Source organism: Cinclus cinclus, chromosome 20 (assembly GCF_963662255.1).
Source record: "Cinclus cinclus chromosome 20, bCinCin1.1, whole genome shotgun sequence".
Lineage (NCBI taxonomy): Eukaryota > Metazoa > Chordata > Aves > Passeriformes > Cinclidae > Cinclus > Cinclus cinclus.
Window position 1 is genome coordinate 1,443,972 of NC_085065.1, and position 13,362 is coordinate 1,457,333.

At 58.7% G+C, this 13,362-nt stretch overlaps 1 protein-coding gene across 1 annotated transcript; it reads right to left on the reverse strand.

The window, feature by feature from the left end:
* Positions 1-2,697: 2,697 nt before the first annotated feature.
* Positions 2,698-7,488, reverse strand: LOC134051907 (cytochrome P450 2C5-like). The gene is made up of 10 exons (XM_062505995.1): positions 7,434-7,488; positions 6,949-7,133; positions 6,299-6,461; positions 5,810-5,959; positions 5,001-5,161; positions 4,675-4,851; positions 4,445-4,586; positions 3,869-4,056; positions 3,038-3,179; positions 2,698-2,891 (listed from the first exon to the last, which is right to left on the reverse strand). Exons 1-10 carry the CDS (start codon positions 7,486-7,488, stop codon positions 2,698-2,700), a joined length of 1,557 nt encoding a protein of 518 aa, XP_062361979.1.
* Positions 7,489-13,362: the final 5,874 nt, after the last annotated feature.

Sequence of the window (13,362 nt, forward strand, 5' to 3'; positions counted from 1 at the left end):
GGTGGCATCTGCATCAGCGAAGGACAAAGGTGAGCTGTCTCTGCATCAGCAGGGCACTCCGTGTCCTCCTGGCAGGGCACTCCGTGTTTTGGGGCCAAAAGCAGGTTCTGGTGCTTGGCCACCTGGAAAACAGGGAATTTACAGTCCTGGAAGTGCTTGAGCTTTGGTGCCATGGACAGCACCGCGGTCAACACTGCCCTGGAAGAGCTGGGTGGTCTTAACTCATCACTTTGGCACTGGGCAAGTCACAGGAAAATGCTGGGAACACTCCTGATCTGCAGACCAGCTCACATCGGTGGGGGCTGAGTGACAGGGGGACATCTCTTCCCCCTGCCCCCTGCCCTGGGTAGTTGTGGGGGCTCCTCCCGTATGGAAACAGGAGGGGGTCAGAGGGCCACGCTGGGTGGGCTTAGTGGGGACGCAATGCGGCATTTGCTCTGTGCTCCGCACCCTCCAGCTCCAGCAGCCACCAGCACGGCAAGGTGACAGCTCCAGGCTCGCAGGGGGCACGGCAGGGCCACTCATGCCAAGGACATGGCACCGCATTACTGAGAACAGGGCAAAACCTTCTCTGCCTTTAAACACTCGACTTCATCAGGAGGAGTACGGCTGGAGCTGGGACATTGCAGAGGAAATAAAGGGAGCCGCTCACCTGCCGGGGGCTCCTGGCCACTGCCACGGCCACGGCCACGGCCACGGCCACCGCCACCGCCACCACCGCGACAGTTACCGTAATCTCCAACCGCCGCCGTAATGCTGCTAAGAGCCGCGCAACCTGCGGGCACAGCCCCTCCGCCGGCAGCGCCGGGGGGCGTCCGGGGAATTTCGAGGGATGTCAGGGTGATGGGGGATGTCAGGGTGATGGGGGATGTCGAGGGGATGGAGGATGTCGAGGGGATGGGGGATGTCTATTTAATGGGGGTGATATCGGGGTGCCGGGGGATGTCTGAGTGCTGGGGGATGTCACGGTGATGGCAGGTGCCAAGGGATACTGGGGTGCCAGGGAGGATGTTGGGGGATGCCGGGGTGCCGGGGGATGCCAGCAGCCCCTGCGGGATGGGGACCCGCAGTCACCATGCCAGCCCCAAGCACGGCTGGGCTGGGCAGTGACACAAATGGGCACGGGACGCCGCAGGAAGCAGAGCAGGGTGGCCTTTGGACGCTGGGGTTTGGTTTTAGACGCAGAAGCCCAGAGGTCACGCAGGTCACAGGCACAGTGCTGACCCAGGGCTTCAGGCAGAGGTTGAGCAAAGGCTTGGGTCACACCCATTTTTGGCTGGTGGCTTTGCCAGCCTGAGCTTCCCCAGATTAAGAAAAGAGATGATTTAGTAATCTAAAAGTCCAAAATGCACTTGGTGTCAGAGCAAAGGCTGTTTTATGCATCACTTGGGAAAACGCAGGAGGATTAACCAGGTCCTTGATCCCACCTCCCTCCAGCAGGGCACAGCCACCTCCCCCAAGGCAGAGTCCCTGCTGTCCCCCTCTCCATGTTTGCAGGATCACCCCAGCAGGGCAAACCCCACCAAAACCAGCTCTAAGTCCCCTGGAGAACACACATTTTCCCCATGCCCTGAAGTCCCAGGCTTCATAGGGCCTCCAAGCCCCACTGCTGACACAACACCCTCTTCAGCACCCTCATCCCCAGGCAGGGGCCACAGTAGGGCTGGGAGCACATCCCACCCTGCCAGCTCCCTTCGGTACCCCCAGAGTGACTCCAGCAGCTGTACACGGAGCTGAACGGGCACCTGAGGGGATTTTCTGGAGTTAAATATTGACTGAAGGAATCAGAGGAGCACAGCTCAGATAGCAGAGCACATATCTCACAGCACAGCTCATATCTCACAGCTGAGATAGCAAGTGTGTGTTTTTGGAAGGTGAGAGAATGGAATTGTTCAGCTGGGAGAAGAGACTCCATGGAGAGCTGAGAGTGACTTGGGACAAGGAACTGAAGTGACAGGTCAAAGGGGAGTGACTTCAAACTGCTGTAGGGCAAGGCTGGATGGGATATTAGGAAGGAATTGTTCCCTGGGAGGGTGGGCAGGCCCTGGCACAGGGTGCCCAGAGCAGCTGTGGCTGCCCCTGGATCCCTGGAAGTGTCCAAGGCCAGGTTGGACACTGGGGCTTGGAGCAGCCTGGGACAGTGGAAGGTGTCCCTGCCCATGGCAGGGGTGGCACTGGATTGATGCCTGGGTGATTTCCTGGCTTGAGCTGTTCTGGGAAACCTGAAGAGACCCTGGGAAGAGACATGGAGCTGAAATCCTGTGTCTGGGAGGTTTGCACTGGGAAAAGCTGGATGTGAGAGACACCACAAGTGTTCTTATAAACACCAGCATCCTGTTGTGATGGTTGTTTTTATTACAGATCTCTCTGAATCCATCACCAAACTGAGGGAGCCCCCACCCAGCCCAGGAGCCCCAGGCAGCCCTGCCATGAGGAGCTCAAACAGCATGGATGGGGATGAGGAAGGAAAAGCAGTGCCAGGAACATGATCAGTGCCAGGAACATGGGGAAGGAAGGACTAGGAGCACATTGCTCATGGAGCTGGTGGCAGAGGTGCCCAACAGTTCTTTGAGGAGAAAATCCAAGCCCAAACTCTCTCTCTGGTGCTGGCTGTAGCGGAGCCCTTGTGGCCACAGGGCTCGCTCGGGCAGGGGTAGAAGCACCTGGAAGAGCCTTTCCCTGCCCCGTTCTCCCATCTTAGGAGGACACTGAGCGTGGGATAGCCAAGAACTTGCCCGGGATTGCCCTCCTCTCAATCTCAAGCCATAGGGAGAACAAATCCAGCTCCTTGTGCTCAGTGACCAGCTGGAAGGTGAAGCTCTGCAGCAGCGTGGTGAGGAACAGGAAGAGCTCGATGCGGGCCAGAGCCTCCCCCGGGCACATCCGCTTCCCTGGGCATGGAGAGAGGGGTGACACCGGTGAGGAGCCGAGGGACGGGAGGGTGGGCAGGCAGCCCGTGGTGAGGGTGGCACTATGGTGCCACTGGTCTGTGCTGGCACCCCTGGGCACAAAGCTGGCAGGGTGGGGGAGCACTGACCTGCTGAGAATGCCATGAAGGCATCACGCTTCCTGAACTCGCCCTTCTCATCCAAGAAATGTGTGGGGTCCACTTCTTTGGGGTTCTCCCACTGGGTTGGATCCGAATGCACAGAAGAAATTACCGGAATAACAGGAGTGCCCTGTGGGAGAGGGGTGGGACAGGGATGTGAGGAGGATCATCAGTACCATGCCATGGACTCTGCTGGGGTGGATTAGTCAGGGAGGAGCATCCGGGGGACATGGGGGAGGCTGGGTGTGCACCCCAATGCCCAAGCAGGTTCCCATGGGGAGGCAGCCTTGAATGATCTGTGCCACTGGGACAGCTGACGTGGGGCTCTGCTGTGCCCATGATAGTGCCAGTCTCTGTGCAGCTCATGAGACACAAATTACTGAGTTTTTCCCATGGGTTGTTGTTAAAGCTCCTCTCGCTGCCCCAAATCCAAAGGCAGGAGATGTCCCCTTGGGGTGGGGTTTGCACACAAGGCTTGTGGTCAGACCAGGAGGGGTGGCTGTTCCCAGATCTGCTGAGGGCTGGGGGTGCCTGGCCTGGTCCCACCCGGGGGTGGGCTCCTGCTCTGGCCCCGCAGTCCTGCACAGCTCCATGGTGGGAAGAGCTGTTTTCCAGGATGAACAAGGAAGGGACACGGGGTGTGGGCAGGACAGGCAGTGACATTCTGCTCCCCTCTGAAAGGTCATTGCTACCAAGGATTGGGAAAGACATGGGGCCTTCAGTTGTGTGCAAACAGTCCAGGGACAAAGGCAAATGTCACTAAAGCCCCTGCTGCCAAATTTCCCTTGGGGACACAGGCTCCGGGGCCACCCTGTGTACCTTGGGAATGGTGTAGCCCCTGAACAGGACATCCTGCGTCGTCATGCGTGGGAAGTTCTCGATGCGGGTCTTGTGGAAGCGCTGCAGCTCGTGGATCACGGCGTTGGTGTAGGGCATCTGCAGCTTGTCCTCTGTGCTGGGGGCACGGCCAGTGCCCACCACAGCATCGATCTCCTCCTGGACCTTGGCTGGGGACAGCAGGGGGGCTGGGTACCTACTGTGCAACCTCCCAAGAGTTTCTTACTGGCCTCCAGGGCCATTTACGCTAAACCCAGGGATGGGCTAGAGGGGCAGCAGCCTGGCCTAATCCCTTGTGGAGCCCAGAAACTCTGTCCTTGTCCCTCCCCTGCATCAGGCAAGCTCCAAGCATCTCCCACAGGCCAGTCTGGGGCCATGGAGCACAGGGAGAAGCACCCGGATCCCCCTGGCCTGTGGGATTCTGTGTCTAACAGCTCCCACCCTTGGGTGACCCCAGAGGATGATTTGGGTCTGCCCCGAAACAGGACCCTCCAGGGTGAGGACCCTCTATCCCCTGAGCACCCCAGGCACAGGAGCAGCTGTGTTTTGCTGCTGTACCTTGGATGTGGGGGTGCTTTGCCAGCATCAGCAGGAAGAACACCAGGGTGTTGCTGGTTGTCACCGTCCCGGCGCCAAAGAGGTTAAACACTGACATGATCAGGTCTTCGTGGCTGTACATGGTCTCTGGGCTGCCCTTCTCCTGCAAGAAGGTGTGGTGGGGAGGGATTCAGTGTTGTCCGGGTGATAGTCCAGACTGCAGCCAGGCTGGAGGGCAGACCCCCCTCTACCTTCTCTGCTCTTATCAGGAAACAGTCAATGTAGTCCCGGGGGCAGCTGGAGTCCAGAGTCAGCAGGTGGAACTTCACCTTCTCCTGGATGTGGTCTTTCAGCTTCTGGCAGTCAGCCAGGACCTTCCTGTGCGGCCCCGGGAGCCGGTTCATGATGTTGGGAAAGGTGTTGTACACCTGCAGAGGCAGGGGCATGGCAGGGCTCAGGGTCCTGGGCAGAGCCTCCCAGCCTCTCCCTCAAAGCCACGCTGTCCCACCAAAGCCAGGGAGCATTCTCAGCCCCTGAGGGCAGCAGACAGAGGGTGCTGAGCACACCAGTTTCCCACCTTGGCAATGGGGGACAGGAAGAAGCTGATGTAGTTCCCGATGGCGTTGAGCAGTTCCAGGAAAGCCGAGTCAGTGTAGCTGTAACGGCTCCCGAAGACCACGGAGCAGATCACGTTGGACACTGCATGTCTGAACATGGTCATCGGCTCAAAGGCATTGCCTGCAGCCACAGGAGGTGAGGAAAGCATCAAAAACTCACCAGTTATCTATCTGCTTCAAGACAGAAAACACCCCTTCCCCCTGCTCTGAGCCCCTGGTTCTGAACCCTGGCTGATCTGCTGGGCCTGACAACCACAGCAAAGAGCCCTCCTGAGCTGTGGAGCTGTGAGCTTTTCCATCTACCTCCCTGCTCTAGAACCCCTCCCTCAGCTTGGACCGAGGGAAGCACAGGTGTCTGCCAGAAGCCCCAGAAGATGTGTTTGCACTGGCAAGAGCTGGGTATTGCTGCAGAGGAGGAAATCACCCTGATAACCCTGAGTTATCCAGGTGACCCAGCTAACAAGGGCAGTGTCCTAGCTGTGCATTCCCAGGCCCACGCAGTTTTGTTCCCCGTTCCTGTTCCTCCAGCAGGGAATGCTCTGCAGTTGTGGCCACCCCTGCTTCAGTTCAGAGCAGGATCTCCCTCCTGGCCCTGCAGCCATGGCTGTAGCTCATCCCTGCAACTCCTGAGTGGGGTGGGGCTGGATCTCAGCCGTTCCCTGCAGGGATCACCCACACAGCAAACAGCTCTGGGGCCACACATGTCCCGTGGGGCTCTTGTGTGTCTTCTGTCTGCCACAGGGCCAAGCAAGGACAGAACCCACGTCACCTTTGAGCTCTGCCAGCAGCTCCACCAGGTGCTGAGCCTCCTGCTGCACCTTCTCGGACATGGAGCTCTTCCCCATCCCAAAGTCCCGCAGGGTGCTGAGTGTGAACCTCCGCAGCTCCCGCCACTTCTTCTCATTGTTGGAGACAAATCCTGGAGGGACATGGAGGAGATCAGCCCCTGCCCACCCTGCTCCTCCCCAGGAGTGGGAACCCTGCTCTGAGCCAGGCTGAGGAGCAAGAGGGCAATAAGCCAGGAGCGATGCAGGTGTGCATGGTGTCCATGAAAGGATGAGGATCTCTGCAGCAACTCAGAACAAAACTGGAATTACCTAACTGGAATTAATACTGACCTGGACAAGAGGCTTAGGAGTTGAAGGGTCTTACAGAGTAGGAAATGGGTGTTTGAGGTATTGGGTGCTGAGCCCTTCCCTAGACTCAGGCATGGCTGTCTGCTCACCCAGAGAGATCCAGGAGAGATCCAGGCACTCACCGTAGTCTTTGGAGAGCTGCTTCAGGAGGGGGATCTCAGGCCTGCCCCCAAACTCCTCAGAGTGTCCCACAAGGGCATCCTTCACCGTCTTGTATCCACAGAGCACCACCACCGGTTTCAGCCCCAGCCACACAGTGAAGATGGGGCCATAGGTGCAGCTGAGCTGGGGGGATGGGGAGCTCTGTGAACCAGGGTGCTACTCCAGTTCATTCACTTCATTTCAAACTGGGACTTGAGCCCACAGCACTGGTGAATACCCAGCAGGGAGGTGAAGTGCCTCCCTCAAAGCTGTGACCTCTGTCCCTGTCCTGTCCTGTCTCTGTGCCTGGGGGTTTTATCCCAGTGCCACTTTGGGAGTGTTCAAAGCATCATCTCTGGGAAGCAGCTCTGGACAGTGGCAGCACTGCAGCCCTTGAGGGGCATTGTCACCAAATGGGTCCCTTACAGGAGGAGAAAGGCTAGAATAACAGGGTTGATTCTGCTCCAAGCAGTAGGGATTTAGGCAGACCAAGAGAAGAGGGAGGAAAGAAGAGATAGGAAAGGTAGGAAGGGTCACCTGTGGGATTCCCCTTTTATTTTAGCATGGGACTTTCCTGCTGTGTGTCCTGCGGGGGCTGTGAATGGGTCCAGCACGGCCCCTTGTCCCTTACCTTCTCATAATGCCTGTAGAGGGGCAAGACATCTTTCTGCCACAGATTGCCCAGGATGGGCCACGGCGCTGGGCCAGGAGGCAGCTGGCTCGTCTTCGTGTTGTTCTTCCAGACCAGGAACCACAGGACAGAGAGGAGTAGGAGGAGGGTGACGAGCAGTCCGGCCCATCCAGCATCCATCCTCACTGTGCTGCCGAGCAGGGAAAGAAGCAGAGGAATTCTAGGGAGGAAAGTGAGCAGAGAGCAGAGCTGAGCCCAGAGCTGCTGTGTCTGCCCTTCCCTGCTCGGTGCAGGCACGGCCCGTCCCGAGCACCAGGGGCTCCGGGCTGCCCAGGACCAGAGGTGCTGCTTTGTCCTGGCCGGGCACACGCCTGTCCCCGCTGGGCTGGCACAGAGGTCTCAGAGCTGTCCTGGGCACTGGGAGCCCTGTGACACCCTGCGGGAGCGCTGGGGAGACGGTGCCCCTGCCCGTGCCACTGAGTCACCTTTGCTCGCTGCTCCCTTGGAGGAAGATGTCACTGTCCTGGCTAAGCCTTTCATGTCTCCTCCAGCCACTGCCCCATTGGTCACTGCCTTGCTGACTGGGGCAGTGACCCAGGAGGGGATGTTCTGGTAAACAGAGACTGCTTCCAATGGGGGCGTTGTACCTGGCCACACACCTGTGGGGTTACAATGTTCCATCAAACTCCTTTCTGATGGAAAATGGCTCAGAAAATATATAAAACACCTTTTTTTCTGATCTTCTTTGGGGTTCCTCTTGGGCTTTGGAGGAACTTCAGCCCAAGGTGTTGCTCTCGGCTGAGCAAGCTGGGCACAGGCCAGCTCCCAGGAAAGGATGGGATTCCTCCTGCAGGAGAGGGAGGAGGTTTGGGTCCATGCTGGTCCCTGCAGGGGGAGGAGCCCCTCAGCAGGGGGAATTCAGTGCTGCTGTAGAGAGGAGCAGAGCACCTCCCAGAGCAGCCACAGGATAAGGCTCCCCCAGGTTTTGGGGAGCACCCCCAGCCTCCCTGCCCTCCTCCTCACACACTTCCCATCCAAGCCATTTTCCAGCTCATTTCCAGATCCCACCTTGGTCATGGAACAAAGCTACACCCCCGGGCTCCCCTGATCCCCTGCCTTGCTTTAGCTCAGCTCAGCACTGACACTAAGGCAATTAATGTTACCCTAATGCCACTTTCTCATCGGCATCTCTCTGAGGTGCTCTGCTGCCCCGGGGCCTCATCCCTGTGGAATGCAGGATATGTGAACACCTCTGCAGCACATTCCAGGCTGTCCCTTCTCCCCTCTGCCAGCCCAGGCTGAGGCAGCCCCGGCAGCCAGTAGCCATGAGGCCCAGATCAGTTAATGATTGAGCTGGGAGTATTTTCGGTTGCTCTCCATAATGCAGCAGCACAGGCTGAGTGGAGGCAGGGTGTACCTACAGGACCAGTGTCATTTGTCATCACTGTTGCCCTGCTAGCTGCAAAGGAGTTCCATGGCAGCCTGATGCCAATGCCCCTGTCAAACCCCTGGTGTCATTTCTGGGGTTTGCTCTGGAGTGTCTGCAGAAAATCCAGTTGTGTGCGCTGTTAATCAACCCCTGGGCTGACAGAGAGGCACAGTGTGATTTGTCCCTGCAATAAAGTGCGGTTTGCATGGTCCCCGGGCTTTCTCCTGGTGGGACAGAGGCAAAGCAGTAGCCATCCTTGGTGCCCAGGGAGGAGCCAGAAGCCAGCCAGTTGCTACCTCAGGGTCAGCAGAGATCAGTGTGACATCAACAGTGCCGTGGTGGCAAAGTGCTGGAACAATGCTGGATTCTGGCTGGAGATGGATCCCATTGGAGCTTTGTGGTCCCAGCTCTGCTCACTTCCTTGGGCACTAAACAGGGCTCCAGGCTTTGGTACCTGTGGGTCCAACCCTGCACCCTCTGGGGGCTCAGCACAGCAGTGCTGGATCCTTCCTTCATCTGTCCCCATGTCCCAGCTAAGCCAAGCAGATGGCCCTGCCAGGTGTGCTCATCCCACCAGCAGCACAAGGCTTCCCCCAGTGCCAACACTTTTCTCCTAGTTCCTGAAACATCTCAGAGCTCTCTGGGAGGCCCCTGGGACACTGGGTGCTGTGAGTGTGAGAGACAGCCAGGTGGTTCTGTGTCTACTCTTCCCAAACAGGAAGATGTAATTCAAGAGGAGGATGAAGCAATCGTCACTTTCCCTCAATAAATATAATCAAACACTGCTCCTGGTTTTAATTGTAATGGAGCAGAAGCAGGTGATCTGTGCAGGGGTGGCAAAGCAGGGCAGAGCACAATCCCGGCATTGGGAACAGGTGTGGGAAGGGTAATGGTTAATCAGGGACAGCCAGCCTTCATTTGGATCCTTCCGTGGCTGGGAAAACAGGAGCCAGACGCTCTGCCCATTAATCAGAGTCCGCACAGAAGGCAGAGGAAGGCCGCCTCTGTCTGCAGTGCCTGCGGGATCCATCCCGTTCCAGAGCCGTGCGCATCAAAGGCAGGATGCCCCGAGGTCACCGGCCCCGCTGTGAGGACAGCCAGGTCCCAGAGACCCATTCATACGGGAATGCGCCTCTGGAGCGGGTCCTGCTCCGCGGGCACGGCCCCTCTGCCACCCTGTGCACCCTGCAAGCTGGGGAACCACAGCAGAAATTCATCCCAGCACAGGGAATGATCTCCAGCACCACGTCTGGGATGGCAAATTATGAAGATGCAATTAAACTTTCCAATAGCATTTTTATTTCCAGTCCCCTGCTTCCCATCTGAGGAGTGGCTCTGGGAGCTTTGCAGCTGCAGCAGGCACTGCCCATAGAACCTGCAGTAATTAATTGCTTAATGAGCCAACATTCCTTCATTTATCCCTCCTGTAATTCCCTGGAGAGCGGGGTTGGCTTGTGGTGGGTCTGGATTATGGGTGCAATTCCGGGAAAGAGCCTGCAGCTCTTCCTGAGCCCTCACTCCTCACAGGACCAGGGCCCAGCTCTCACTTCTCCGTAAATATGGCTCTATTCCTAAGCAATGTTTGGAGAGGGTAAATCTTGCCCTGTGTTCATGGAAAATGAGCTGAGCCTTGCCACACTCCCTTTTCCCTGGTGGTGAGATCTCAGCAGATATCCCAACAGGATGTCAGGGACCTGCTGGGAAAATCACCCAAAGGATGCGAAATACATGGGATTTCTTAGAACAGCTACACTGCCCTGAAACCTTCCCGTCCTGCTGTTCACCTTCCTGCCATAATTACGGAGAGGAGAAAAAATCCACCGTTCTCCTCTGCTGGCTTTCAAACACCCCATGTCCTTACCCGGAACACAGCGCTCCTTTGCTCCCCGTTTGTGTATTTACCACATCCATAAACCTCATTAAAACGCGTTCATTCAGTGAGAGGAGAAATTAGTGCTCCACACAGCGGAGAGTGATGCTCACACCCTCCCGAACAGCTCCTGGAGAGAGGCACCCACCGCAGGAGCCAGGCTGCTGACCTGGAACTGGCACCGTGACCCCGCCGGTGGCATCGGGAACTCCTCCGCTGGGGCTTCCCGGTGGGAAGTGCAAACACCCTCCTCTGCATTCCTGTAATTGGTGCCAGCTCTGGGGACCCCGGGAGGGCAGTGGGGCTCTGTGTGTCCCTACAAACTGCCCTCAGGACTTAGCCTTGGGGACAAGAGGCTCCGGCCGCCTCTGCCCCTCCCTCCTCATCGGCCGGGTCCCCTCTCCAGGAGGATTTAACCCCTGGGCTCTGTGCGGCAGGGAGGGATCCCTGCGGGAGGGAGTCAGACCCTCTGCAGGAGCCGCGGGCACAGCCCCGAGCAGCAGCTCCAGCCCTGTCCAGGCCAGGAGGGGCAGCTCCGATGCCATATGTCACCCGCTGGGACGGGCACCCCCAGGCCAGGTGACAGATGGCAGGTGGAGCAGGGCCGCTCCTCCCGGTGGCACAGCCAAGTGACAGGCACAGCCGCCAACTCCAATCGGGAGAGGGGAGGAGAGGGATTTGCGGGCCCCGGGCAGTGAGCCCTGCCGCCGGGGAATTCACTCCCGCCCACTGCAGGGTTATTCACATTGCACAGGGACTGAAACACGGAGTGCAGTGCCTCCTGGGGCTTGGGAAGATTGGGATGGGATGGGATGGGATGGGATGGGATGGGATGGGATGGGATGGGATGGGATGGGATGGGATGGGATGGGATGGGATGGGATGGGATGGGATGGGATGGGATGGGATGGGATGGGATGGGATCCTGCAGAGGTTGAAGGCTCAGGCTCCAACACAGCTCAGCCAGGACAGAGCAGGGGTTTGGTGATGGTCATTTGTCCCCACCAGCCCAGGGATAAGGGGTGGGAGCAGCTCTCTAGCTGTGCCTCTGCTCCTCTCGTCCGTTTCCCCATTTTCCTGCTGCAAGGATTGCACAGACACCACTTCCATCCCACCCTTCATTATCTCTGTTTCCTGGAGCAGCACACAGGGAAATGTGATTAAAACCCTCTCACAGGGAGCTTCTGAGCCTGTGGGAAGGCCGTGAGCTCCCTTCTGCCGGGAGAGCATCCCTGGAGCTGCCGGGGTGTCAGCAGCACAGCAGGGCTGTGGCTCCTGCTGCCTTCACCCCACGGTGCCCACCAGAGCCCGGGGAGAGGCCGGCTGGGATGTGACATCTGCTGGTGGCGTGTCTGAGGAGCAGGCGGGGCAGGAGGGAGGGGTGGGTGAGGAGGAGCCTGCGCCGCACCTGCGGGTGGGGCCAGCGAGGCCAGCGCCGGGCTCCCGTCAGCGCTGCTCCGTCAGATGGTTTGCCACTGAAATGGCCTGCTCTGACGTTAATTGGCTTTGACCCATCCGGGCCGACGCTATCAGATCTTGAAGGTTCAGCGGCCCCGTGATGCCGGGGTGGACGGGAGGGACAGCCCCGTCACCGTGTGAAGGAGGGAGGGAGAGAGCCAGAGGCGTCGGGCGCTCAGACTGACCCTGTTGGCACCACTGCGCTGGTGAAGGCGAAGAGAATCCACCCTGGCAGGGTATTTTGGAGCTGCCTCCGGGCCAGGAGAAGCTGGGCACCGTTACTGTGTCCTACATGGATTTTCTCGGTGTCGTCTGTGAGTGTCACCCTTCCTGCCCCTGTGGAAGGAAAATCTTGCTGGCACCATAGTGGGAACCCCAGCTTTGAGCCTTGCAGCTCCCTGTCCTTCTTCAAAGGAGCCAGAATTCCCTGTCTCCACCCCCAGACACCACATAAAATATCTGCTTTTTCCATCCCGCAGCAATGGTGCAATTTAGAATGGAAAAACGGGGAGAGGAAGTGCTGAGTCTGCACCAGCTGATGCCAGGGGAGATGCCAGGAGCTGCCTGGCTGTAAAACACTCCGAGATCCTGAGAGAGGCTGGGGGAGTGTGGTGTAACAACAGCATCACAGGGAAGAATGGGCCCCCGGGCGCTGTCCCAGGGAAAGACCCCACACCGGACATCAGCAGAGGCTTTGGGTTCCTGCAGCAGGAGCCCAGATGCCTCATCCCCATCCCTCTGCGTTCTGGTGTTCAGGCTGTAAAAATCCTGGGGCATCTTCCTAGCCCATTTTTCGGCTGAGAAGACAGGACAAGGACTGCGGGGCTGCAAAGGAGCAAAAGCTTTGAGGGATCCAACAGCGAGTGCGGCTCTCCTGACCGCGCCCTGGCAGGGTGAAACACGGGCAGGTGGAAAAGGGCTGGGAGCCGCGGCACGTCCGATCAGAGCTGCCAGCCCAGAGCAGGGGCTGCCCTGGGACTCTCTGCCCATGGCAGACATTGGCCACGTGTCCCATGTGAGACCGCGACTCCGACCGTCCCCGCGGCTCGGGTCCAGATCCAGGACAGGGAAACCGGGATGGGGAAGATGCCCCTGCCCTCAGGGGCGTCACGGGGCGTTCCCTAAAAAGGTTTCACATCCTCAGGAGATGTAGATTCTGTTTATTCCACACCAAAATGCTCCAGAGGAATTAAATCAATCGAGTGCCCTTGAAACCCGAGAGGTGCCAGCGTGGGCAGAGCTGCCCTCTGGGGGCTCAGCGCCCCGGATGGACGGGGAGCACCACCCCAGCTCCTGCCCGGGCTCTGCAGAGCTTGAGGGGCACAGAGCAGCCAGGCAGAGGAGTCCCCCGGCTGGGACAGGCTCCTGCTGCCATGTCCGGGGCGCAGCCGGGTCCTGGTCCGGCTCACCCGGCTGTGCCCGGGACTGCACTGCCCCAGGGTCTGTTCAAACCTGCCCCAGTCCCGAGTGTCCCGAACCCCAGGGGCTGGGACAGCGGAGATGGGGGTGCCGGGGTGGGACCCGGGGGACTGGAAGGGCTGCGGGAGCGGCGCTGGGGCTGCGAGAATTCTGGGGAGCTGCCGTGCGATGCCAGGAGATCCTGGGAGATGCGGGGGCCGTGCCAAGGGACGCCGAGGTGATGTCGGGACGATGCCAG